The sequence below is a fragment of the Bos indicus genome, chromosome 2 (assembly GCF_029378745.1).
Source record: "Bos indicus isolate NIAB-ARS_2022 breed Sahiwal x Tharparkar chromosome 2, NIAB-ARS_B.indTharparkar_mat_pri_1.0, whole genome shotgun sequence".
NCBI classification, from domain to species: Eukaryota; Metazoa; Chordata; class Mammalia; order Artiodactyla; family Bovidae; genus Bos; species Bos indicus.
This window is the reverse complement of record NC_091761.1, coordinates 110683076-110709245: the sequence shown is the minus strand read 5'-3', so window position 1 is coordinate 110709245 and position 26170 is coordinate 110683076. Positions and strand designations below refer to the sequence as shown.

General features: G+C 43.8%; 2 protein-coding genes across 2 annotated transcripts in view; one reads left to right on the top strand and one right to left on the bottom strand.

Moving 5' to 3' along the window:
- FARSB (phenylalanyl-tRNA synthetase subunit beta) overlaps nucleotides 1–2405 on the top strand; it is a 73897-nt gene extending 71492 nt beyond the window's left edge. Inside the window, exon 17 of the mRNA XM_070773016.1 lies at nucleotides 2126–2405. Coding sequence (XP_070629117.1) covers nucleotides 2126–2277 — 152 coding nt within the window. The 3' untranslated portion in view covers nucleotides 2278–2405. The remainder of the gene's footprint in view (nucleotides 1–2125) is intronic.
- Nucleotides 2406–11122: 8717 nt separating this feature from the next.
- The window catches only part of SGPP2 (sphingosine-1-phosphate phosphatase 2), a 147199-nt gene continuing 132151 nt past the window's right edge, over nucleotides 11123–26170 (bottom strand). The window contains exon 5 of the mRNA XM_070773020.1: nucleotides 11123–14561. Within this exon, the coding sequence (XP_070629121.1) occupies nucleotides 14010–14561 (552 nt within the window). The 3' untranslated portion in view covers nucleotides 11123–14009. The remainder of the gene's footprint in view (nucleotides 14562–26170) is intronic.

Sequence of the window (26170 nt, the reverse complement as noted above, 5' to 3'; positions counted from 1 at the left end):
ACTTCTGGAGAGAGGGCCAGCTGGCGATGTCATGCTTGCTAGCTAAAGAAGAACGTCACTGAATTTTGCTTAAAAAAGTGCTGATTTGAAAAGTTGTTTTATGAACTAAAAATTCAAAGTTCTTATCTCTCTGGCTTTATTTTGCTAACATTGTAGAACCAGCACATCTGGCTTAGATTCTAAAATAGTTTGGTTTTATGCTTCAGTTAAAATGAATCCAATCAAATTGGAATTGGAAGACAGATAAAAAGGAAGGATTTTGGTACAGTGAGGATTCCTAAACATAACAAGGTTATCAGGAAAGTTCTTCAAAACTTCCTCTCTGAATGGCCTTTAAAAATAGGCTTTTTTAGATACTGTAGTTTATTCAGATAGAATTCTATGTAAGGGTTGTAACTCTACAATTCTTGATTATACTGCTCACCACCAACACTTTTATTTTATTTATTTTTTTTTTACCACCAACACTTTTAAATACTTGTCATTTGAAGATGTATTTGGTGTGAGAGAGGGTGGTCTTGTGTTTTTTTTTTTGTTTGGTTGCATTGTATGGCATGTGGAATCTTAGTTCCCCAACCAGGAACTGAACCCATATCCCCTCTATTGGGAGCACTGATTCTTAACCACTGGACTGCCAGCAAAGTCAAACTTAAGTTTGTTTGGCCTGGTTTTGTCTTTTAAGTTAGGTTTTTATTTTGACAGAATTAAAACATGCGATCTTTGTCAGATTTAACAGTGTTTGTATGTCACTAATACCATACATTATGAATGAGTATGCTTTCTGTATTATTTCGTGTGACCCCTCTCTCCAAGTGTGGATTAATGCACACAGCCAAACCATTATGAACTTCAAATGCAGTTCATTGAAATTCTTGCTTTTAATAGTAAAGCAAAATTACTTAGTTTGGGGAGATATGAGAAGCAGACCACCTTATATTTCAGCTGGGTTGCTTTGGGGTTCTTTAAGAATGATAGTTAAAAATGTTTTTCAGGAATGGAAACAAACATCCTTCCTTCCTAAGTCTCTAGCAGATTCTGACTTGATGCTAACTCCCCCCCACATACACGCCAATTCTGTGTTTCTTCATCGTCCTGACCTTGGAGCCATTAGCAGAGACTCTGTTTCTACTCTTTCATAAATAATGCACTCGCTCAGAAACGGCAGGCTGGAGGCTTGTGGCCCGGGGTTTTTATAGTTCATACGAGTAGACGTTTTGGTTGAGTCAGTGGGGAGCTGCGGACCTGATCCGTTTTCAAGCTGGTGGTGAGAGAAACGAGTCAGGCTTCGCTTTCCCTCAGCAGAGCGTGGAGCGTTGCGGCATGACTGTGCGGGGGCCTGGGTGTCTGTCTGCTCGTCTTTTGGCTGTTTAAACCTTAAGAACTGTTTCTGGGTTAGTCAGCCATATCCATGTCATTGGCACCCAAATGAAGAGGGAACTTTCTACCTGTCTTGAGTAAATCAGGGGTCAGGCTAGCCCTGTGTTGGGGCTGGCCTTTGCCGCGGTTTACAGTAGATGTGCCAGAACTGCTCAGAAGGTTCTCTTGCCCACAGGAATGCGGGTCACATTCTGGCCCAAGGCCCGCGCCTGCCAAAGACAGCGCAGCTTGTGTTTCTCTGTGGAATGAGGTAGAAAAGAGTGCTGTTCCGAACAGGACGTGAATTCAGTGTAGACTCTGCATCCAGAAAGTGTTACTATGAAGAACCTGTTTCAGAACAGGTTCTTTGCAGGCACAGTGGGGGTTGGTCTTACATTTCATTTCCCCTTTGTCCTCTTTCAGAGCAGTTCCACGTCTGCACACATCCCCCTCCCCATGTCTCCTCCCAGCTCCGCTCCTTCAGTCTCCTCCTCTTCATCCTGTCTGGACCACTGCAATAAAAACACAGGGTCCCCATTTTCATGTTTGCCCCTAAACTTTTCCTTATAAGGGTGTCTTGAAGAAAATGCTTCTTTTTAAGAAGTACATTTTAAGAAGAAACCAGAAAGCGCAAGGGAGCACTCTGGTTTCATGGCCAGGAGTTTAAAGAACAGTTATTTTTTAAAGGCGACTAGCGAGCTTTCAGTGTTAAATGTCTATTGACATTTTTGCCTGGAGAAGCACTGATTCTCCTCTTCCTGTCTTGCAGGCCCTGTGTTCTTCCCTGGGCGATGTGCAGAGATCTTTGCCCGGGGCCAGAGCATCGGGAAGCTGGGGGTCCTTCATCCCGACGTTATCACCAAGTTCGAGCTGACTATGCCCTGCTCCTGCGTGGAAATCAACATTGAGCCGTTTTTGTGAAGATGAGTCTCTGCTGTGGGGTTGTCTCCCCGAGGGTCTTTCTCTTCTCCTGGATGCCCTTTAGTCGTCCGCACAGGAAGTCCACTTGTGCATTGATGTTGAATAAAGTAGAAAGCAGTGTCTGGTTCCATGGGTGATACTACCATTCCCACATCCAGCCAGCTTGTACCACACACATGGGGTGTCTGTGTGAAGCTGCCTTGTCCCTGAAGGCCAGCGGGAGAGCCAGTCCAGAGAATCAGAAATGCTCCTCACATGTCAGAGCTTTCGCCATCGCCATCACTTCTGCAATCCAGGATCCTGCTGTTTGCCCTGAGGAAACGAGAGAGCTGATTAGAGCACATGTTTGAGGTTAACTCAGGATTTTTATTTTTTGACATTTGATGGGTGTTCATCATTGGGAAACAATAATATAACAGCATTTTTAGAAAACCTTTAAGAATCAGTGATGGTCTAGTAGTTACAGCCTTTGAAGTCATTTAAAGGAAAAATGCACACATATTCAAAATATTTGAGAGTGGATACTTGGAGACAGCTAGAAGAGTTTAAAGGGAGACACTGGCACCAGGGCCCTGTGAATGTTAAACAGTATAAAGCTTACTTTTGCCCTAGCCCCCACATTTTATTGTGGTCAGCGTTATAAAGTCATGGTTTTAAATACTCTGTAGAGCTACTAGTTTCTGTTGTATTTTATAGGGAGGTATTAGATCTCTCTTCTGAAGCTAAGCTTCTGCCAGTCTGTCTTGTCTTACCCCCTAACTTACTTTAATATTTTGATTTAGAATCCCCCAGTAAGTACCATGTATTTCAAAAGCTAGATGAAATGTTTGAAAAAAGTTCTTAATTATCACCAAGATGAGATATGAAACAAAATAAAATGTAAAACTCTAAAAGTCCCCGTAGAAATAGCTAACAAGGATAGACAGAAATTATGTTTATGGAGTTTTTGTGGCACCTGAGACTGAGACCATATTCCTACCTTGAATCAGGGCAGCAGTGTCCAACTTAGCAAGATTTAAGAACACACAGACTGTCATTGGTTCCTTCCCAATCCTGTTGTAAGCAGATCCTCACATTTCAGTAATGAAGTGAGGTACAACCATAAAAAATAATGCTTTTCAAAGGGTTTGTATCTAGCAAAAAATCTATAAAATTTCTTATAACTTGACAACCCAATTTTTAAAAATAGACAAGAGATTTGATCATACATTTTCCTAAAAAAGATAAATAAGCACATGAGAAGATGTTTAACATCATCAGGGAAATGCAAATAAAAAAGAAACTAGTAATTGAAATGGCTAAAATTTCAAAAAAACTGACTGTAGCAAGTGTTGGTGTGACTGGAACAACTGGAACTGTCATGTGTGGCTGGTGGGAATGTATAGAGATGCAGCCACTTTGGAAAATAGCTTGGCAACGTGTTACATCATGAAACATACATCTGCCGTCTAGCCGTTCTACTCCTAGGCTTCAGTTCAGTTGCTCAGTCGTGTCCGACTTTGTGACCCCATGAATTGCAGCACACCAGGCCTCCCTGTCCATCACCAACTCCCAGAGTTCACCCAAACTCATGTCCATCGAGTCGGTGATGCCATCCAGCCATCTCATCCTCTGTCGTTCCCTTCTCCTCCTGCCCCCAATCTCTCCCAGCGTCAGAGTCTTTTCCAATGAGTCAACTCTTTGCATGAGGTGGCCAAAGTACTGGAGTTTCAGCTTTAGCATCATTCCTTCCAAAGAACACCCAGGACTGATCTCCTTCAGAATGGACTGGTTGGATCTCCTTGCAGTCCAAGGGACTCTCAAGAGTCTTCTCTAACACCACAGTTCAAAAGCATCAATTCTTCGGCACTCAGCCTTCTTCACAGTCCAACTCTCCCATCCATACATGACCACTGGAAAAACCATAGCCTTGACTAAACGGACCTTTGTTGGCAAAGTAATGTGTCTGCTTTTGAATATGCTGTCTAGGTTGGTCATAACTTTCCTTCCAAGGAGAAAGCGTCTTTTAATTTCATGGCTGCAGTCACCATTTGCAGTGATTTTGGAGCCCCCAAAAATAAAGTCTGACATTGGTTCCCCTGTTTCCCCATCTCTTTCCCATGAAGTGATGGGACCAGATGCCATGATCTTCGTTTTCTGAATGTTGAGCTTTAAGCCAAGTTTTTCACTCTCTTTCACTTTCATCAAGAGGCTTTTTAGTTCCTCTTCACTTTCTGCCATAAGGGTGGTGTCATCTGCATATCTGAGGTTATTGATATTTCTCCCAGCAATCTTGATTCCAGCTTGTGCTTCTTCCAGCCCAGCGTTTCTCATGATGTACTCTGCATAGAAGTTAAATAAGCAGGGTGACAATATACAGCCTTGACGTACTCCTTTTCCTACTCCTAGGCTTACTCATGGCTATACAGGGAGTTTTATGCAGCTATTCACAGCAGTGTTATTCAGATGACTGGATACAAACAGATGAACGGATAAATAGAGTATATTTATACTATGGAATACATCACAGCCCCAAAATACATCACATTCCTTTTTTAAAGGAATGAACTACTGATACTCAAAACATGAATGAGTCTCTAAGCACTACATTAAGTGAAAGAAGCCAGACACAAGACTACATGTGATTGCATTTATATGAAGAGCTGGAAAAGTCAAAGGCAGATTGATTAGCTGGAGCCTGTGGAAGGGAAATTGACTGCAAAGAATTAAGAGTTAACTCTTTGGGGTGATTGGAATATCTGTACCTTAAATAAGGTGGTATTAGTAGTTAAGAAGTAATACCTCATTAAAGCTAGGAGACAAAAATTAGTGCAACTTTTGTATTTTGATGTGAACACCAGCAGATGTACGCTTAGGGTAGAAGAGCATGAATTTGAGAATCCGCATGTCTGCTTGTGATGGCTTACTGCTCTACCACGATTAGTGAGACATTCTTCCCCAGTTTCAAGTTCACTGATTGAAGTCAGGGTTTGTGAGTCAGGATAGCCATTGTTGAAGTGGGTGGAACCATTAATTCTGTTGGCAGCCACTGATACCTAACTGTGTATCCCAGCAGGAAAGGGAAACAATCAACTCCAGCCATCATGTGGCATTCCTGCCCTCTGAAGCAGGAGGCAGTAGAAGAAAAACAGTATTGGATACATTAGATGAAGAGCCTTCACTTACAAGTCGAGGCTCCACAGCAAGATGGTCTTATACTTGTGCCTGTGAGTGTTTCGAACTGGAACCAGAGCGATCTGTGGGCACTGCCTGCCAGAAAGCTTTCACTGAAGAAGACACACCTGCCTAGTAAAAACTGGGGGCCCTCATATTAAAAGGGAAGTTAGATATAATTGATTCTTGTTTTAGCTTACAGATAATTTCTTCAGCCTGATTTTCCTGCATTATTCTAGTTTATTGAATATTTTCACATGTGATTTTTATCTCAACGCATTAATTCTTTGGTTTAACAGTTGTAGGTGGGAGTTAGAATAGGGATTCTTCCTGACTTATAGGAAGAGAACAACATTTAGAGAGGTTAATAATGTGCCCAGAATTCACATGGCCGTAAGTGGATTTGTGACACCTGGTAAGAGGGACATGGCACCCACATCTGAGCGTTGTGTCTGTCATTTACCTATTTACCCAAATGTTTTTTCTTTAAACAAGTCTTGTTTTTTATATATAAAATACTAAAAGAGACAAAAAATTAATTTAAAAATGGTACCAAATAAGGCCATCCAAGTAAGGGTAAGCTAATTTACCCTTCCTCCTGTAATCCTCTACCTAATCACTGTTAACAATTTAGTTTATGTTGTTGCTGACATTTTCCTTAGTTTGGACAGTCAGACCCACGTACTTGTTCACAGTTCTGGGGTCATGCTCTGCTTACTGGTTTGCAGCAAGTTTTGGTTTCTACCTTCCAAAGTGTAATCTCATGACATTTCACTTAATATGCCCCATTTTTCCAGGCCAGTACCTTCCTTTAGACATACCTCATTCTTTTATATGATGCAAAAGTCTCTTGTGTGGATGTCCACAATCTGGTCAGCTATGCTTGTTGATGAATCTTCTGTTGTTTCCAACTCTGCAATAGTAAGCAGTGCTCCAGTTGACTTCCATATGCCTGCCCCCCACCCCGCTGCTCCTAAAACAACAGTCTTAGGGACCACGAGAAACCAGCCCTAAAGCACACAAGACTATAAACATCCACATTCGGTATTATCTTAGGTACCTGAATACCACATTGGCAAGGTGTAGAGCTAGCGAACTTCGGAAACCATGATGAGGAGTGTACCCAGAAGGGCTTGCCTCAAGGGTTCGGAGAACAACTCAAGACTAAATGTCACTCTGGTTCCACCTAAAAAATCTTAAAAACAAGACCCAGAAGAATCAAAACAATTTTCAAGGAATGAACTGTATCCTGAAACAAAGTTTAAGAATATGTATAGTCGGACAAGATACCCAGCACCCAAGAATCTCAACTTCACAGTATCTGGCATCCAATAAAAATTATGAGGCAAGTGAAGTCACCAATACAATCAGTAAGGAGGAAAGTGAATTTTAAGATTTAAAAGTGACATAGCTGATAAAATTAATAGACAAAGATAACTCTCTTCCATATGTTTAAGAAGCCAGAGGAAAGACTAAACAGGTAGAGACATGGAAGATGGGTATTTTAAATTAATATCAGTGAAAAAACTAAGAGATAAAATAGAAACACCCTGATGAAAATACTAATACCAATTGAATGGCAGTAGAATTGATTGACTGGCTTTGTAATAAATTTATGTTAAGCTGTGGTTTTATTCCCCCCACAACAAAAAGTCTTCTAGCCAAATATTTTTATTGGTACCTAGTTTAGATGATAAAATGATCTGGGTTTAGTGTGCTCTATGCAGTTTCTCTTCTCTCGGCATCATCCATCTAGTTCCCAGGAGACAGACACTGTGGACTGGAAGCCCAGGAGGCTCTGCTCCTATTTAGGCTCACAGATGCAGGTTGATGGCATGACAGCAGTACCAACTGTCACCCTACCCCACCCCCAACACATTAAAGCTGGCTTTGTGTGTGTTAAGGAGGCACTGACATTCTTTGAAACTCTCCAATGGGAAAGAATCTGGCTTGTGCTCCATCCAAGGGGACCCTGATGTCATAGCAAGAGAGCAGGACCAGCACGTGTGCTGAGTGGGTACAGGGAAGAAACGTCCCAGCTGAAACTCCAGCTACATCCTCACTTGTCTTGCTGGCTTCTGCAAGCCATGTAGACAGGCGTGGAAAAGGAAAAGGGGGTTTGGCTTTGCATGGCTTTCCTTGTCTCGCAAGGCTCCAGTTTTAAGAACTTAACCTTCAAAAAAAAAAAAGAACTTAACCTTCTATTCATGGTCCACATTGAGCTCTCATTCTTCTTAACATGCATCCTGTAAATAGTCAAGTCTGCACTGCAGGGGTGCCCCACTTGCAGAAAACAACGCATGTGTGCTGTATCCTAAAGAATCCATTAAGGAGCATGATGTTCAAGCTGGTTTTAGAAAAGGCAGAGGAACCAGAGATCAAATTGCCAACATCCGCTGGATCATGGAAAAAGCAAGAGTTCCAGAAAAACATCTATTTCTGCTTTATTGACTATGCCAAAGCCTTTGACTGTGTGGATCACAATAAACTGTGGGAAATTCTGAAAGAGATGGGAATACCAGACCACCTGATCTGCCTCTTGAGAAATTTGTATACAGGTCAGGAAGCAACAGTTAGAACTGGACATGGAACAGACTGGTTCCAAATAGGGAAAGGAGTATGTCAAGGCTGTATATTATCACCCTGTTTATTTAACTTATATGCAGAGTACATCATGAGAAACACTGGACTGGAAGAAACACAAGCTGGAATCAAGATTGCCGGGAGAAATATCAATAACCTCAGACATGCAGATGACACTACCCTTATGGCAGAAAGTGAAGAGGAACTCAAAAGCCTCTTGATGAAGGTGAAAGTGGAGAGTAAAAAAGTTGGCTTAAAGCTCAACATTCAGAAAACGAAGATCATGGCATCCGGTCCCATCACTTCATGGGAAATAGATGGGGAGACAGTGGAAACAGTGTCCGACTTTATTTTTCTGGGCTCCAAAATCACTACAGATGGTGACTGCAGCTATGAAATTAAAAGACGCTTACTCCTTGGAAGGAAAATTATGACCAACCTAGATAGCATATTCAAAAGCAGAGACATTACTTTGCCAACAAAGGTTCGTCTAGTCAAGGCTATGGTTTTTCCTGTGGTCATGTATGGATGTGAGAGTTGGACTGTGAAGAAGGCTGAGCACTGAAGAATTGATGCTTTTGAACTGTGGTGTTGGAGAAGACTCTTCAGAGTCCCTTGGACTGCAAGGAGATCCAACCAGTCCATTCTGAAGGAGATGAGCCCTGGGATTTCTTTGGAAGGAATGATGCTAAAGCTGAAACTCCAGTACTTTGGCCACCTCATGTGAAGAGTTGACTCATTGGAAAAGACTCTGATGCTGGGAGGGATTGGGGACAGCAGGAGAAGGGGACGACAGAGGATGAGATGGCTGGATGGCATCACCGACTCGATGGACATGAGTCTGAGTGAACTCTGGGAGTTGGTGATGGACAGGGAGGCCTGGTGTGCTGCAATTCATGGGGTCGCAAAGAGTCAGACATGACTGAGCTACTGATCTGATCTGATCTGCTGTTTACAGAAATGAGCTGCCATATGATTTTTAAGCAGCAAACTTCTTAGTGCACTTAAAATTCAAGTTTAAACAAACCAAACAGAGGCAGCTTTTACCAAAAGATCTATTTCCTAAAATAAGATATGTCTACCCTCATTCCACTTGATTCTGGTTAACCTCTTACTAGAGAACCAGGGCTTTATTTGTAATCATTTATTTCCACTTGGTGTGTGATAAGTCGCTTCAGTCGTGTTCAACTCTTTGTGACCCTATGGACTGTAGCCCACCAGGCTCCTCTGTCCATGGATTCTCCAGGCAAGAATACTGAAGTGGGCTGCTACACCCTCCTCCAGGGCATCTTCCTAACCCTGGGATTGAACTCGTGTCTCTGAACATCCTCTGCATTTGTCAGACGGGTTCTTAACCACTAGTGCCACCTGGGAAGCCACTGGGTATGATTTGTAATCATTCAAGAACAACATGGGTTATTTACAGGTCCCTCAAAAAGACAGGATCATGACAAAATATTTAAAAATAAAGTTCCATGGGACTTAGCTCAAGGAACTGAGCAAAGACAGGTGGGAGGGACGCGTGGACACCAAGGACACAGATTCAGTCCCTTGCTGCTGTCACATCTGCCCAGAGATGAAGAAAGGATGTGGGAGCTAGAGGTTCACTGACAGCAGAGGGAAAGGCACCCTCTGCTGGGGTGAATATTTGAGTGAAGAGACTGAAATCACCTGTAGATGTCACCTCCTCTGGATTATCCCATGTGGAGGCAAGGAAAAGGAGTAAGGCGCTTCTTAGGCTCCCTTCCTATTCTCGTGATCAGGTTCTGCCCCATCAAAGCCTCTTGCTCACTGTTTATCCCAGCCGTTTATCCCAGCCCTACCATTACTGTTAACTCCCACACACATGCACACCACCACGGGTGTGGTCTGGCTCTTCCTTGTAAGAGCTGGAGGTGTAGGGGAAGTGTCTCTCGCAAGCTGTGCCCTCACCCTAGAGCATCATCTTGTACCTACTTTGCATCACGTCTCCATGCAAACTCCATCTGTTCTTTAAGCCTGGCTCACACATTACCTCCCCTATGAGCCTCTGTTGAGTCACAGAACTCAATTCCCACTGGGAGCTTATCTTTATCCTACAGCCTTAACAACTTTGGATCTTGGTTTGTAATTTTCTGAGCCCGAGTCTTCTCTCTGCAGAGACCTCCATTTGGCAGATGAGGTCTCATCTAGTCTCACATGCCCATGGGAAGCAGCAAATTAGGTATTATGAAATAACATGGTGTTCAAGGTACAAACCGGATCCTAACTTAGCCTTGCAAATAAGAGTGTCAGCTTTCAATACCATTTCAAAAAGCAAGGGATGCTGAAGGGGAGAGCATATCATTGCAATGACGTGACTGTAATGTGGGGTCATGTGCATTTCATTCAGCAGACAGTGCAGTCACCTGTGAAAACCTTTTGCTTGGGCTTCCCTAGTGGTCCAGTGGTTAACAGTCTGCTTGCCAATGCAGGGGACATGGGTTTGATCCCTGGTCTGGGAGGATCCCTCATTCCGAGAGGCAACCAAGCACAGGCATCATGGCTACTGAGCCTGTGCTATGCAACAAGAGAAGCCACAGTGAGAAGTCCGCACACAACTGGAGAGCAGCCCCCACTCTCTGCAAATGGGGAAAGCCCAAATGCAGCAACAAAGACCAGTGCAGCCGTAAAGAAATTTTAAAAGAGAGAGCATTTTGCTTATCTTCAATATATAGTGACATTTATCTCTGAATATGGTAAGAGGATGCTCTTGGGTCTCGAGGAGCTGAAGGAGGGTAATTAGACATGCAGTCATACTACTTCCTTTCTTTTCATCATACCTGTGGCTGCCGTGGTGCTCACCAACATCTGCGTGTGGCTGCATCACGACAGCGCTAGAGAACTGTATCGTCACTGTTTAGTCGCTTTGCAACTCCAAGGACTAGCCCACCAGGCTCCTCTGTCCTTGGGATTCTCCAGGGATCGAACCCACATCTCCTGTGTTGGCAGGCAGATTCTGTACCACTGAAGCACCTGGGAAGCCCCAGAGAACTGTATAGCTGCTGTTTATTTTTGTCACCACTTTTCAACTCAGGTCCCATGAACCCTGAGGATCTAGGGGGGAAAAAATTGCAAGGAAGCAGAACACTGGCTTTTAAAGCATTTAATAAATCATAATCAAACAAAAATGATTTTAAAAAGAATAAATTTACATACAGTACATAAGTAAGATAGCTGAAGGTTTCCAAAATAGAAAACCAGAGCATATGGCCCTGAAACACCACATGCTTTGGTTACACTCGGGAAGCATGAGTCGCCTATTTGGGCAAGAAAATTCTGTTATAGTGTGATCTGCAGGCACCTTGAGGGGTGATTTCAGTCCTTGAGGGTTTTTTGTTCATGGTCTCCTCTGTGGTTTTTTCTCCCGCATCATCTGTTTTGGTGGGGGTCCAGGCAAAACTGGCCTGGAATGATGGCTGTTTAGCATGACACTCACAGGAGGAAATGCCTGGTCCATTGTGCTTGTGGGCTGGGGGCAGGAGGGCAGTCAGGAAGAGCACGTGCTGTTCTGCCTGGAGGGGCTGATAACGCCAGGCACTTTGGTATCACCACGTTCAAATGCAGGGCTGGCCAGACTACATCTTCTACGCTTAGACTGGACACATCAAGATGAGCTGGATTTTAAAACTTAATCTCTAAGACTTCTGCTCAACAGAGGCTCTGGATCAAGACAGGGCCTATGCCAGCAGGGGGCAGTCTATCCCCAGAGAGAAAATCCAAAGGTCAGAGATGGAAGGTGTAGTCTTGGGGGGTGGGATGGGGGGTGTTTTGTGTGTGTTTGTGTGAAGGGCTGGGTAAAGTGAATGAGGAGGGCTCTGTGTGTGTGTGTGTGTGTGTGTGTGTGTGTGTATAACAGGGTGAAGGGCTGGGTAAGGTGAATGAGGGCTGACCAAGCTGCAGTTTGAAGCAGTTAAAATGGTTTTTCTAAACAGTTTCTGCCTGATTCTAGGCCACAGAGCCGTCGTGCTCAAAAACTAAGCTTGGCCTCACCAATATGTACTTTTTATTCTTTGGTTGATGTAACAAGAGACTTTAAAAAGTGACCAATCTGTGAGTCTTTCTTTACTGCACAATGGCTACCATATTCATCCTCAATCCAAATTGTATAAATACAGCCTTGAATACATCAATGCAGTTGACTGCGGTTCTGTTTTTGGGGCTTAAAACTAAAGAGATGGCAGTAAAATTTTTATACATACACAAATGAATCGTTCACACCCACCGCTATGACAACAATTAGCACCCTTCTCAAAGGATACAAGTGGAAAAAGCTGATCCTTTTGCCCGTTAGCTTCAGAGAAATCAACTAAAATCATTTTGTGTAAATATTACCCAGGGCTATGATCTCAGGTCTGGCAGCCCACGGGGACGGGGGTACAGAGAGTGCCGCGTGCACTGCAGTGTGGGGTGGTCTCGGGTGGGGGTGCCCGTGACCTGGGGCATCCCCCTGCCAGAGTGCCACAGATCTTGGTCAGAGGATGATGTAAAAACACAAACAGCAAGTCATTTTGACCCCTGCCTTCTAACTATGAAAAATGTCAGAAGCATGAAGGCAAACATCAGAGATGATCGCAACCAAAAGGCCAGGGTGCGTCTTTGAAATCAGGACAAACGGGTGTTCAGTTTTCACACTGGATGCGGAGGTAAGAACCTAACTGTCCAGACAGGCAGATTTCCCCTCAAAGTATGTGAGTGGTGAGGACGCAGGAGGTTATAAAGCATTGGCTTCAGCAGCTCAGGAGCTCCACCATAAGACACTTTGTTAACTGCCCATTGACACTCGCTTTTAAGAACACTGTTGACAGCTGTTCAGCTGTTCCTCTTCATTCTTGTTCCTCCTCCTAGAGGAGCCCCTGCAGGAAGGTGTTTGCATAATGATCACCTTCCTAAGTCTAATAAGGACTTGCCTGGGGTCTAAAGGATGCTGGGTTGGGTTGGCTTGTTCCAAAGAGAGGCTGACATTGTTCTGACATTAATTACCCTTAAAATTGCCAAGAGACAAGAGGTGGGGGTGGGAGATGGAAAGGGAGCCCCTGATTCTATTTAGCAGATGAGAAAATGGATTTAGAAAAAGTAATGAAGAAACAGTGGCCAGGACGGAGGTCTAGGGCCCCAAGAAGGATTACATTCACCTGTTCTTCTACTGATCCACTTTAACAGGCCCACGACAGTGCCTTCCCAGTTTGTAAAAAGCAAAAAAAAGATGAAGAAGGGCAGAGGGCTTGTCCCAAGTCACTCTGATGCAGGAGAGAGCCGCATACCCAGAGGAACCCAGATGAAGTGAGTTGGGAGCAGCCAGTTGGGTTCATGGTTCAGAAGAGGATAGAAATAAATGGTATCCAAATCCTGCAAAGTGTACAGGCAAGGAGGAGCAGATCCCCTCCTGTCCAACGCGCACCTGACAGAGACCAGGACACACAGGGAAAGCAGGTTCTTGCCTAGGACCTCAGGGCTTTGCCTCGCCTTTCACGCTTCCCAGGGAGGTTTACAGCACTCTTTCCCTGTGAGCTGGCATGGTCTCATGTGATCATAACGACAGAAAGTCACCCTGTCCAAGGAACATCATCTTTTCTCTCGGAGCAGCACTGAGACTGAGCGATGGGCAGGGTCATAATTGAAAAGAAAACCCGTTGTCCAGCTTTCTGGGTCATGCTCTTCAGAACCCAGGGTGTTTGTGGCCACTCCTAAGCCAGGCTGCAATTCCTGCCAGCTCACGGCTGGCCCAAAGTCCATGTAACAGGGTGGGGGACCCCGAAAGAGGTTAACTGTGGGTTTAGCCTGGCTTCATCCGTGACATGACCCTTACAGGCAAGTGGTTCCTATGAGACAACTTTCCCCACCATACAGCAGCAACATTTATCTTAGATATTAGCAAAATAGACATGTGACTTAAGGAAATTGTTTTTAAAGAAAAATGTGTCATCAAGACTTCCCCACTCAACTTTTTGATGTCTTGTCCAGTGACTGTTTGAGGCTCAGAGTAATCCCAGAAACCTGTGGAGCATTGGCACGAAGGTGATAGCACAGATGCCAACAGACGTGTAGGTAACAAACTTGTAAGGCACTTCGATCTCCAGTCTCCGCCTGGCCTCCTTGTTTCTAGTGACCACCTTGAACCAGGAGTACAACACTTGCAGCGAGAGCTTCTGTACAAGCTGACGGACCAGGAGGATCAGCACAATTCCCACAGTGAATTTGGCCAGACCCAAAACTAACAGGTCGGTGGTGAGCGGTGGGATGTTCTGAATAACAGGGAGAGATTCCATGGGCTCAGACACGAGCTGGAAAAAATGGTTGATCCAGAACCCTATGGTCACCCCAGCTCCAGCAGCCATGATGGTCGTGGTGTCCGCTCTGGTTGGGCTGTAGTAATCAGACACGGGGTAGTTGTAGCACAGGAAGAATGGCACCACTAGAACACACACAGGTAAGAGAGGGCTGGCCGAGTCCAGGCGATCGATCAGGGTCCAGGCAGGGTAAGTGAGGACAATGAGGATGGCGGTGATCAGGATGCCGCCCAGCACATCCTGCGGGAAGGAGAGCAAAGAATGGTGAGAGCTCTTCCTGTATTAATTTCAAGTCAAGTAAAACTGATTAGATGTTTAAAACACAATTTTTACATTGCTTTATTTTATAATACTATTTAAGATTTTTTTTTTTTGTTTTGATGTGGACCATTTTTTTAAAGTCTTTCCTAAATGTGCTACAATATTGTTTCTATTTTATGTTTTGGTTTTTTGGCCTAGAGGCATATGGGATCTTACGTCTCTGACCAAGGGATCAAACCCACACCCCTGGCACTGGAAGGTGAAGTCTTAACCACTGAGCCACCAGGGAAGTCCCTTATAATACATATATTTTTTAAAATGTATGGTTGTAAACATTTTAAAAGCAGGAAAAACACAGTCATGCTATTCATCATTGTATTGCTATTCATGGTATGTCTTTCAGTTTTTCCATCTTTTGGAATAAATTTTATGTTTATTTTCTCAATGCATGGCTATAACCACACTTTCTTCAATCTATTTTATTTTTTTTTTCATCCTATACTTTTAAAAAATTTGCTTTTTGGCCATATACTATGTGGTTTGCAGGATCTCAGTTCCCCAACCAGGGACTGAACCCAGGCAACTGCAGTGAAAGCACTGAGTCCTAACCACTGGACCACCAGGGAATTCCCTTCAATCTATTATTTTTTTATTTAATATTATGTCACAGGGCTTCCCTGGTGGTTCAGATGGTAGAGAATCTGCCTGCAGTGCAGGAGACGTGGCTTCGATCCCTGGGTTGGGAAGATCCCCTGGAGAAGTGAATGGCAACTCACTCCAGTGTTCTTGCCTGGAGAATTCTATGGACAGAGGGGCCTGACGGGCTACAGTCCACAGGGGTCGCAAAGGGTTGGACACCCCTGAGCAACTAGCACACCCACACCTTAAGTCACAAGGATGGTCATGATCTTCACAAAGATGGTGTCATCCTTTCTTGGCAGGCAGAGGGTGGAGGAGAAAGTCACCTTCTGCAGGAGCCATGTTAAAAGCAAGAGCATCATCATTACTTACAGAGTGCGTTTATTTGGGGTGGTCTGGGAAGATATTTTGGGAGAAGGCAATGGCACCCCACTCCAGTACTCCTGCCTGGAAAATCCCATGGATGGAGGAGCCTGGTAGGCTGCAGTCCATGGGGTCGCTGAGGGTCAGACATGACTGAGTGATTTCACTTTCACTTTTCACTTTCATGCATTGGAGAAGGAAATGGCAACCCACTCCAGTGTTCTTGCCTGGAGAATCCCAGGGACGGGGGAGCCTGGTGGGCTGCCGTCTATGGGGTCACACAGAGTCGGACACGACTGAAGTGACTTAGCAGCAGCAGGGAAGATATTTTAGATGTGGCGGTATGGACGCTCCATCGTGCCCATCTGGGCACTACCACTGTCTTCAGAGACAGAACTTCAGATAGTGTACATGTCTCACTGGGTGCATGCGCGAAGCTTAATCAATCCTTCTTCAGGACACTTCAGACTGTGGTTTTCCTTCTTTGTTCCCATGTCCCTCTCTCCTCCTTTCCCTATTTTTTCTCTTTCTCCCCTTCCCTCCTTTGCCTCCTTCCTTAAAGGCATGTTTAAAATATTTTTAACTCCTTAATGTCCTCCATTTTCTTCTTCCTTTAGTGTTTTCACAGCAAAATTCATTAGGTGAAGTCTCAACATAACCAATTGATTAATACATTTAAGTCAGAGAATGAGGAGCTTGCTATGGTTTTGTTACAGTTTCATGTGGGTTATTTTGAAATTTTATAATTGAAAAATTGAAACACTTTCCTCAATGCATTGGAAAATCTGGAAAACAACAAAAAGTAAAACATATGCATTGTAGAAAATCTGGGAAGCACCAAAAAGTATAAGGAAAAACAGATCCTTATTTCCACTACCTACTGTCAACTGTGTCTATATTTTGGCATGTTGCCCTCCCACTCTTTTTTCCCCCATAAATATAAAATAGAATTCTAAAGAGTTGGTCTTTTCTCCGCCCCCCCCCCCCCAATTCTTCATTCATTATTGATCTTGTTTAGTTTCTAATAAAATGACATCTGATTCGGGTAAACAATGAGCGAGAATCAGACCTTAGAAGTAAACACTGAGGCTAGAGCATTTTTCAGATTAGAGGGTACCCATCCATCCTTCCAGTGTCCACATGTGTGAGCTCCTGCTGTATGTCACATTGCTAGAGGATCCAGTCTGAGCTAAACCATCACAATCCACGACTATGGGGAGCTTGCAGTCTAGAGAACAGACAGAGGATTGCCATTGTTGAAGAGGAAAAGTGGTCAGCTTGTGGATTGTGATGGTTTTAGGGCACTGAAGAGTAAAGGGTAAACACAGGCAGAAGTCCCCAGGGTCCTAAAATCCAATCCACTCCATAAAACTTACATCGAGGAAACAACATGAGGCCGTTGACATAGCTCTCTCTGGGTACCAACATGACAAGATTTTATGACTGCAGTGGGGAGAATGAATACAAGAAGGGCAAGAGTATGGAGATTGGGAGGCCACTGGCCTTCTCAGGGGAAGCCTTGTACTCTGCATGTCCTCCATGTGACCCCTGGGCTTCACCTGCTGTTACTTCTGCCATCCTTCTCCTCAATGACCCCTCAGGCTGTGTGGTCTCCATGATCACGGTCCCCATGACCGTCCCCTGTGCTGTGGTTATGCATGGGTGTTGTCTTATTTGGGCAGGCGGCGGGGAGAAGCAGTCCTTCATTTAAACTTCTTGGTTACCAAAACTTGAGGCAAACGCGAATTGAATTTTTCTCCACCTGTTGCCTCGACTTCTTCGCCTTGAAATACAACTGCTGACTAAACTAAACTTTGTTGATACACAATTCTCAAAGCCCACTTACTAGACATTTGCTGGCTGTTTCCTCAGCATCTGTCTTTGACCCAGCAGCCTCATACCTCTCACTGGGGATCCATGAAGTTCTGGAAAATACGGGAGTTGGAGCACCGTGACCCCGTAGAACAATCAGGGTGCTGTACTCCTGGTTATCCTGATTGGTCCAGGGATGGTCATGTGACCTGCGCCAGTCCAATCAGACAAAGCTGGGGGGTTTTGCTTGGGATTCTGGGAAAGAGATGTTCTTTGTTTTTCTGAACACTGGGCCCTGTGGGTTTACACCCTTTACTTAGTAGACCTTCAATATTCAGCTTTTGTTAATGTTACCCTGCACCATCATGGCTTTCCTCTGACCTCCAAGAGGTCTCTTGCTTAGTTTCCTCCTTCAGATCCTAAACAGGGTGTTTCCACAGATTCTGTCTTCAGGCTGTCTTTTTTCCCCTCCATTTAGAGCTTGTATAGATCCATGGCCCCATCTCTCCATTCTCTACCAGAGTAACTCTAAAATCTTTTGTTTTCAGACATTTTTCTCTCAAACTTTGGTCCTACCTTTTATTTATTTATTTTTTTTGGTCCTACCTTTTAAAACTAACAGCTATTTTCATTCAGATGCCTGTCAACTCCCCTAACCAACTTGTCTAAAAGTCATCAACACCCCAAACGAAAAATAAGTCAAGGAAATGAACACTTTATAGAAAAGGAACTATGAATGCCTTATAAACATACGAAAATATACCTAAACTTACTCACAATAAGTGGAAATCAAACTAAGCTGAGGAGAAATTAAAATTTACATTCACACAAAAACCAGTATGCAAATGTTTACAGCCGTTCTATTAATAATGTCCCCAAACTGGGAACAACCTCCATGTCACTCAAGGGGTAAACAAACTGTGCTGTGTTCATACAATGGACTATTTCTTGGCAATAAAAAGCAACAAAATACTAATGCAGGCAACAGCTTGGATGAAATCTCCAGGAAATCACGCTGAATGGAAAAAGCAGTCTCCAAGGGTAACATACTGTATGCTTCTATTTTTATGACATTCTCTGAAGGACAGAACTACAGGACTGGGGAACAGATCCATGGTTGCCAGGGTCGGGGGAGGGAGGGTGCAGCTGCAAAGGGAGAGCATGGGGGACTCTGGGGTGACAGAGCTGTCCCGTGTTATGGTGGCAGTTACTCAAATCGATCCTGGTATTCAAATCCAGAGAGCTGGGACTTCCTGGTCATCCCGTGGCTAAGACTCCGTGCTCCCATTGCGGGGGGAGCCTGGTCAGGGAGCTAGATCCTACATGCCACAACAAAGACCAGGCGTAGCCAAACAAATAAATATTTTTTAAAATACCCAGAGAACTATACACCCAAGGCAAAATCAACTTTACTGTTCGTTTAACACATGAAATTAAAAATGACATTTTAGACAAAAATAAGAAAGCTGGTGGGCGCTTTTGTTTTTACTCATTAACAGCGTTGCATGTGCCATGTGTGAAGCAGTGCTCTGGCCATCCAGAGGTTCCCAACCCAGCTCTCTCCCCTCCCCCCCAAACTGCTGATAAGGTACCCCTCACCTGTCAGCATTAACAAAAATCTACAAGTCTGACAGCATTCTGTTGATGAAACAGCAAGTGGGGGTAAAGGGACTCCTGTCTCTTAACTGTATGAATGCCAAGTGGCGCAACACTTATGAGGAGGAACCTAGTGATGTGTGACTTGACCGTGGAGATACACACCTGCCTGTGTCTGTAATGAGCTCTTTACAAATTGTCCATCGTAGCATCATCTGTGACAGCAAAAGCCTGGGAAAATGCCAAGTTCTACCTGTAGGGAGCAGTTGAATATAACCCTACAAACAAATACTCTGCAGCTGTAGAAAGAATGAGGAAGCTCTCATATGGAATTGTAAAAAGCATGGTATAGAATGGTGTGTAGAGCACGCTACCATTTTCCATTTTTAAAAAGCTGGAAGATTATACGGTACATTTTTACTTTAAACACAAATAGGTTCACTTGAAGGGCAGGGGATGCAGGTGGGAAGACATTTCACAGGATACTCCTGTGTACCTTTTGAATTATATAAATGTACTGCCTCTGGGTTTCCTAGATGGTGCTAGCAGTAAAGAACCCGCCTGCCCATACAGGAGACATGAGAGATGCGGGTTTGATCTCTGGGTGGGGAAGACCCCTGGAGGAGGGTATGGCAACCCACTCCAGTATTCTTGCCTGGAAAATCCCATGGACAGAGGAGCCTGGTGGACTGCAGACCATAGGGTCAGAAAGAGTCAGATACAACTGAAGCAACTTAGCGCAGACTGCCTCTGTTAAAAAAATTAAGTGAAATAATTTTTGTCTCTTTTCTTCCAAACACAATTTGCCTTTCAATCCCCATGTGAAGTGGGGATCTCAGGTGATCTCATGGTATCTTCCACAGGGGACTGGTCAGATACGGTGATGGAGGGGAGGGTGCAGCTGGCCTGCCAAAGTATCACCTGCTGGGAACAGAGGGTGCCTCGTGTTTTAGAGGAACATACATTTTGAGGGGAGGAGGAGGGCCAGGCACAATGAACTCAATACCCCAACACAAGCCTCTACTCTCTCCATGGGGATAGGAGGTTCTGCCTCTCAGGGTGTGTCCTGGCAGCCCCAATGAACTGATGTCTGAGCCCTGAAGAAGTTAGAGAGGATGAAAGAGCATTTTGCCTCCATCTACAAAACACAGAGCTAAAGAAGGCTGCTTGGAGATCCTTCTGGCAGAGGGCTATCCAAAGAGAAGAATCCAGTCTTCCTCGTCCCTCCAGGCCACAGTGCCCCATGTGGGTACTTTACGATACCACCTGGCAGGACAAAAGTGGAGCATCCAGATCATCCACTGTATCTGCTTGGCCTGGTGAGGCGGCCAAAGAGATGCTGGTGACACGCAAATCAGCAGGGAAGGATGCTGATGGGGCAGGGACCACAGAACTCACAGCGACCACGGCATCTCCCAGACTGGCTGATGGGACAGTATCAGAAAGCTACTGGGCCTGGAGGGCAGTAAGCAAGTTCAAGGTGCTCATGGGTCACAGCCTGGGCAGAGAGCAAGGGACCCAGCAGAGCAGTCTTCACATCATGACATCCATCCAGCAGGACAACGTGGCGCTCGGGATTCAGATGGGTTCATGAGCACACGTGAGACGCCCTCAGGAAAGTCCAGGCATTTTTTTTTCATGAGCATTTCTGTTAGCGGTGGGGGTTAAACACAACTTTGCAGAGGGGTAGAGGTTCAGACTGACCCTGGAGGTGTTCAGGGAAATTCACTTATTATACATATTTCTGTTGGTGCCACCTCCATGAGTCCTAATGACTGCTCCTCTCTATCACTATCTCTGGCCACCAGTCACTTCCACAGACTTCCCTCCTCCGTGATTCACAAACTCCTGCACCTGCTGTCACTGCTGAGTTTCCCTGCCTGCTGGCCATTCACCTGCCCACAGCATTCACTGACTGCCTTCCTGGTTGCCGTTTCAATGCAAATGTTCACCAGTTTTAGTGTTAGTGTGCACTGGAAAAGTGAAAGTGAAAGTCACTCAGTTGTGTCCAACTTTTTGTGACCCCAGGGACTATACAGTCCATGAAATTCTCCAGGCCAGAGTACTGGAGTGGGTAGCCATTCCCTTCTCCAGGGGATCTTCCCAACCCAGGGATCGAACCCAGGTCTCCCACACTGCAGACGGATTCTTTACCAGCTGAGCCACAAGGGAAGCCCTGGAATTTAGTGTGCACTGGAATCACTAAATCAAAATTTCAGATAATTTTTAAGATGCAGATTTCAGAGGCCTGCCTTCTGATTCTGACTTGCAGCATGGCCCAGGAGTCTGCATTTTTACATCCCAACATAATGCTCATGTAGTGAGTCAAAACAGAAACAACTCTGAGAAATACCAGCCTCTCAATTGAGAGTCTGAGTCCTGCATGATATGGGTTTAATTAACCTATCATATCAGAGTTTTCTCTCATTCCTTTTCCGCTTGAACTTTCCACACCAGTCAGATAGGTCTACTTGCTTTTCCCAAAATGCCTGGCACAATTTTATCAGAATTTTGCATCCCTTTCATGTACATTTTTAGCCATCTTTATCTCTCAAGATATTATCAGCTAATCTAAGGCTCAGCTCAAAAGCTACTTCCTTTGCAGAATATCTTCCTCTGCCTCCACAGTTGGAAATAGCCTGTCCCTGAACTGAATGTAAAGGCATTTGCTTAACAGCACTCAAAAAGCCCCTCTCTTTAATTGCCTTTGCTGTAGTTCTCCATTCACATGCCTTTCTCCTGAGTTGATTGTAACACTGATTGGCAAGGAGGAAGTTCTCCTGCAACTTGACCTTATTCCTCAAAGCCCCCAGCACAGTGCCTAACATGTCACAGATATTCAGCTACAGAGATCTGGAGAATGTAATGCCTTTCTCTCAACGGACTATCCATACTACTTAAAACCCACTGTTAGGGTTAGGAATTCCCTTGGTGGTTCAGTGGCTGAGAATCCACCTGCCATTGCAGGGGACGTGGGTTTGATCCCTGGTCTGGGAAGATTCCACATGCTGCAGGACAACTAAGCTCATATGCCACAAGGACTGAAGCCCAAGCCCTAGGGCTCTGCAACAAGAGAAGTGACCACGATGAAAAGCCCAGGCATCCCAACTAGAGAGTAGCCCCACTCGTCACAACTAGAGAATGCCTACATGCGTCAATGAAGACCCATCGCCAAAGACAAATAATGCGGGGAGCTGCCCGTGAGAACAGGGTCCTTTGTCCGAAGGACACAGCTCTGGGAGCTGCCTCAGTCCTTGAGGGTTTGCTTGCAAACATAGCTCTCTGTCCCACCACCCCAGAGATTAGGCGCTTATTTACTGCAGACACCTGGAGTTCTGTGCAAACTTCTCACGCACAGAGAAATGTTATCTGGTATAAGAAATAATAACAGGGTGCCATTCCTGTGCTCTCAAGATTTCTTGTGACTGTTGTAATGTGTATAGGTCAACCAAGAAAAAATGTCAACTGTCTTGTCTTTCTCATGCTCTTCTGTATAAATATAAGATGCTGAATAAAGTTGGTGTCAGACTGCGTCCCTTCGTGGAGACGTGTCTGAACCTCTCGACCCCATCTTTGTTGTAGTCTCTTGCTGTAGTTTCCTTTCTCAGCCCCGCCGTGCACGTTCTCGGGACCTGATCGACTTTGCCGGCTGGCACCGGCAAAATAACACATAATTTTTTAAAAAACACACTGTTATATAATGGGCTTCTCTGGTGGCTCAGATGGTAAAGAATCTGCCCCCAGTGCGGGGGACCTGGGTTTGATCCCTAGGTTGGGCAGATCTCCTGGAGAAGGAAATGGCTACCCACTCCAGTACTCTTGCCTGGAGAATCCCATGGACAGAGGATCTGGCAGGCTATAGTCCATGGGGTCACAATGAGTCGGGCATGACTAACACTTTCACTGTTTTAATACATAGAAGACAATTTTCCTTCCTTCCCTCCTTTCCTTTGTACCTGCAGTTACCAAATTCCTGGACATCTGGTTGGAATATTTTTCATCAACCAATTCTGTTCTTCAGTATATCAGGAAATGAGACTATTTGTGGTCCACAGCCCTAGCATTTGAGGTGAAAGTAATTTTGGTCAACATGCCTGCTGCTGTGGAGCTTCCTTCCTTCTATCCACATATTTGGGTTTTGGGCCATAAAAGGTGGTGCTGTATAAAGGCAATTTATATATTTTTGTAAGAAAAATACTTGAACCAGTTCTAATGAACTTTCTACGTTCATATGGGGTCTCTACATTTCTGATAATAAACTTCTTCTAAACAGCTTCTGCTGGATCATCAAAAAAGCAAGAGAGTTCCAGAAAAACATCTATTTCTGCTTTATTGACTATGCCAAAGCCTTTGACTGTGTGGATCACAACAAACTGTGGAAAATTCTTAAAGAGATGGGAATACAAGACCACCTGACCTGTCTCTTGAGAAACCTATATGCAGGTCAGGAAGCAACAGTTAGAACAGGACATGGAACAACAGACTGGTTCCAAATAGGAAAAGGAGTATGTCAAGGCTGTATATTGTCACCCTGCTTATTTAACTTCTATGCAGAGTACATCATGAGAAACGCTGGGCTGGAAGAAGCACAAGCTGGAATCAAGATTGCCAGGAGAAATATCAATAACCTCAGATATGCAGATGACACCACCCTTATGGCAGAAAGTGAAGAGGAACTAAAAATCCTCTTGATGAAAGTGAAAGAGGAGAGTGAAAAAGTTGGCTTAAAGCTCAACATTCAGAAAACGAAGATCATGGCATCTGGTCCCATCACTTCATGGGAAATGGATGGGGAAACAGTGGAAACAGTGTCAAATTTTATTTTTCTGGGCTCCAAAATCACTGCACATAGTGACTGCAGCCATGAAATGAAAAGACGCTTACTCCTTGGAAGGAAAGTTATGACCAACCTAGATAGCATATTGAAAAGCAGAGACATCACTTTGCCAACAAAGGTCCGTCTAGTCAAGGCTATGGTATTTCCAGTAGTCATGTATGGATGTGAGAGTTTGCCTATAAAGAAAGCTGAGCGCCGAAGAATTGAAACTTTTGAACTGTGGTGTTGGAGAAGACTCATGAGAGTCCCTTGGACTGCAAGGAGATCCAACCAGTCCATCCTAAAGGAGATCAGTCCTGGGTGTTCATTGGAAGGACTGATGCTGAAGCTGAAACTCCAATACTTTGGCCACCTCATGCAAAGAGTTGACTCATTGGGAAAGACCCTGATGCTGGGAGGGATTGGGGGCAGCAGGAGAAGGGGACGACAGAGGATGAGATGGCTGGATGGCATCACCGACTCGATGGATGTGAGTTTGAACTGAACTGAACTGAAACAGCTTCTAAGAAATAATGCTTGAAAATTCAAGGACAACTTTGTATACTAATTTTTTCAAGCTACTAAATTTATAGAAACAAAAAACTCACAAAATCTTCATCTGAGGATAGTATCTGATGTTTTGATTTTGGCAGATTCTCAATGAGGAGGTGATCTTTATTGTGTTTGGCACAGTATGTGGGGCCAGAGGGACAAGCAGTCACTGTTCTCTGGGATGGCAAAGGTGAGCGGTGAGGCTTAGGACAGGGTGTTCCTGTTCAGTTGCTAAGTCATGTCCTACTCTTTGTGAGCCCATGAACCACAGCACACCAAGCTCCTTTGTCCTTCACTATCTCCCGGAGTTTGCCCAAACTCATGCCCGTTGAGTCAGCAGTGCTATCTAACCATATAGCATCCTCTGCAGCCCTCTTTTCCTTTTGCCTTCAGTCTTTCCCAGCATCACGGTCTTTTCCAATGAGTCAGTGAACACAGAAGTGGGAACCACTGGACAGCACTGGGATAATGCTGTCCAGAAAAATGTGGGTTTGGGGGTGAGGGAAGAGAAAAAAGTGTGTGTGGTTTATAAGGAGATAGGAACTCTATGGAAGATGGGAAAAAATAATGATGCAACAAAGCCTCATGAAGCAAAGACATGAGGGCAGAAATGGCTGAATGAATGTGTTTTACTTTGTAGAAAACACATTTAAAACTCACTTTCAAGAAGAATGCAATTAGACTACAAAGAGTACAAAATACACAAAATATTCACCACTTAGACCCAGTGATGGCACTCCTAGGAATTTATCCTAAGAAAATGATCCAAGAAAAAGCTGCTCACAAAGGCTCTTGATAGGAATGCTTCTTGTTATTTCAATCTATACTGATGAAGTCCAAAAAGTTAACAGTGCTCCACCATAGAACAATCAGAAAACACAAATAAGCAAAAAGATGATAAAGAATGGAGCATATGTCGTAATAAGAAAGAATCTGGAAAGACATAAATCAAGCATGGTATAATGTTGTTTACACCAAAAAGGAGATAAAATTGCAGACTGCTTTCTTATTTAATAACATAGCAGGAATATTTCCATTTGAAAAGATACATTTCTGCACCCTCTGCCTTTTTTAAAAAATAGTTTCAAAGTATCTGTAAGTGAGAATATCAAGCAGAATACAAACTCTCTACATAAAGGATGATCCTAATTTTAGATAAATCTGCATTTTCATGGAAGGATAAAATATCAGGAAACAGAGGGATATCACAGATGATCATTACCTTCTCCAGGCTTTGCAAATATTTTCTAAGTCTTCTAGTCAACACCTTTATTATGATAAAAATATAATCAATGCAAAAAGTCAGGATGTTAAAATCAGACTTTCAAAATAGACAAAAATGAAAATAATTAACTGATGCTTATAAATTTTTACATCATCCAAAATAATGAAATGCCCCCAAGAATCTATATGATAATCAAGATACCATCCTTCCATGATGTAGGTAACATTTAAAATAAAGGCATAAAAAAATAAAGGCATATAAATTGTGTGGCCAGTGTTATCCTAAAGATCACATTGAAATTTAATAAATCTGTAATTCAATTTACCATCAAGGCTCAAATGAAGCCTTTTAAATTATTTGGGGAAAAAATAAATGATTACATGAACCTAGCATTTTTAAAGTTAAAGTGCAGGAAGATCTACCTTAATGCCTTTGATTTTTGTACCTATTCTCATTTTCAGTTATAAAAGTTAATATACAGATAAAAGCTTGGGCTTTATTGTACCTCATTACAGAAAACAATAATAAAGACAGGCAATCTAAAATGTTTAGGAAAGAATCCTAACGGAGCTGTCCCATGCATCA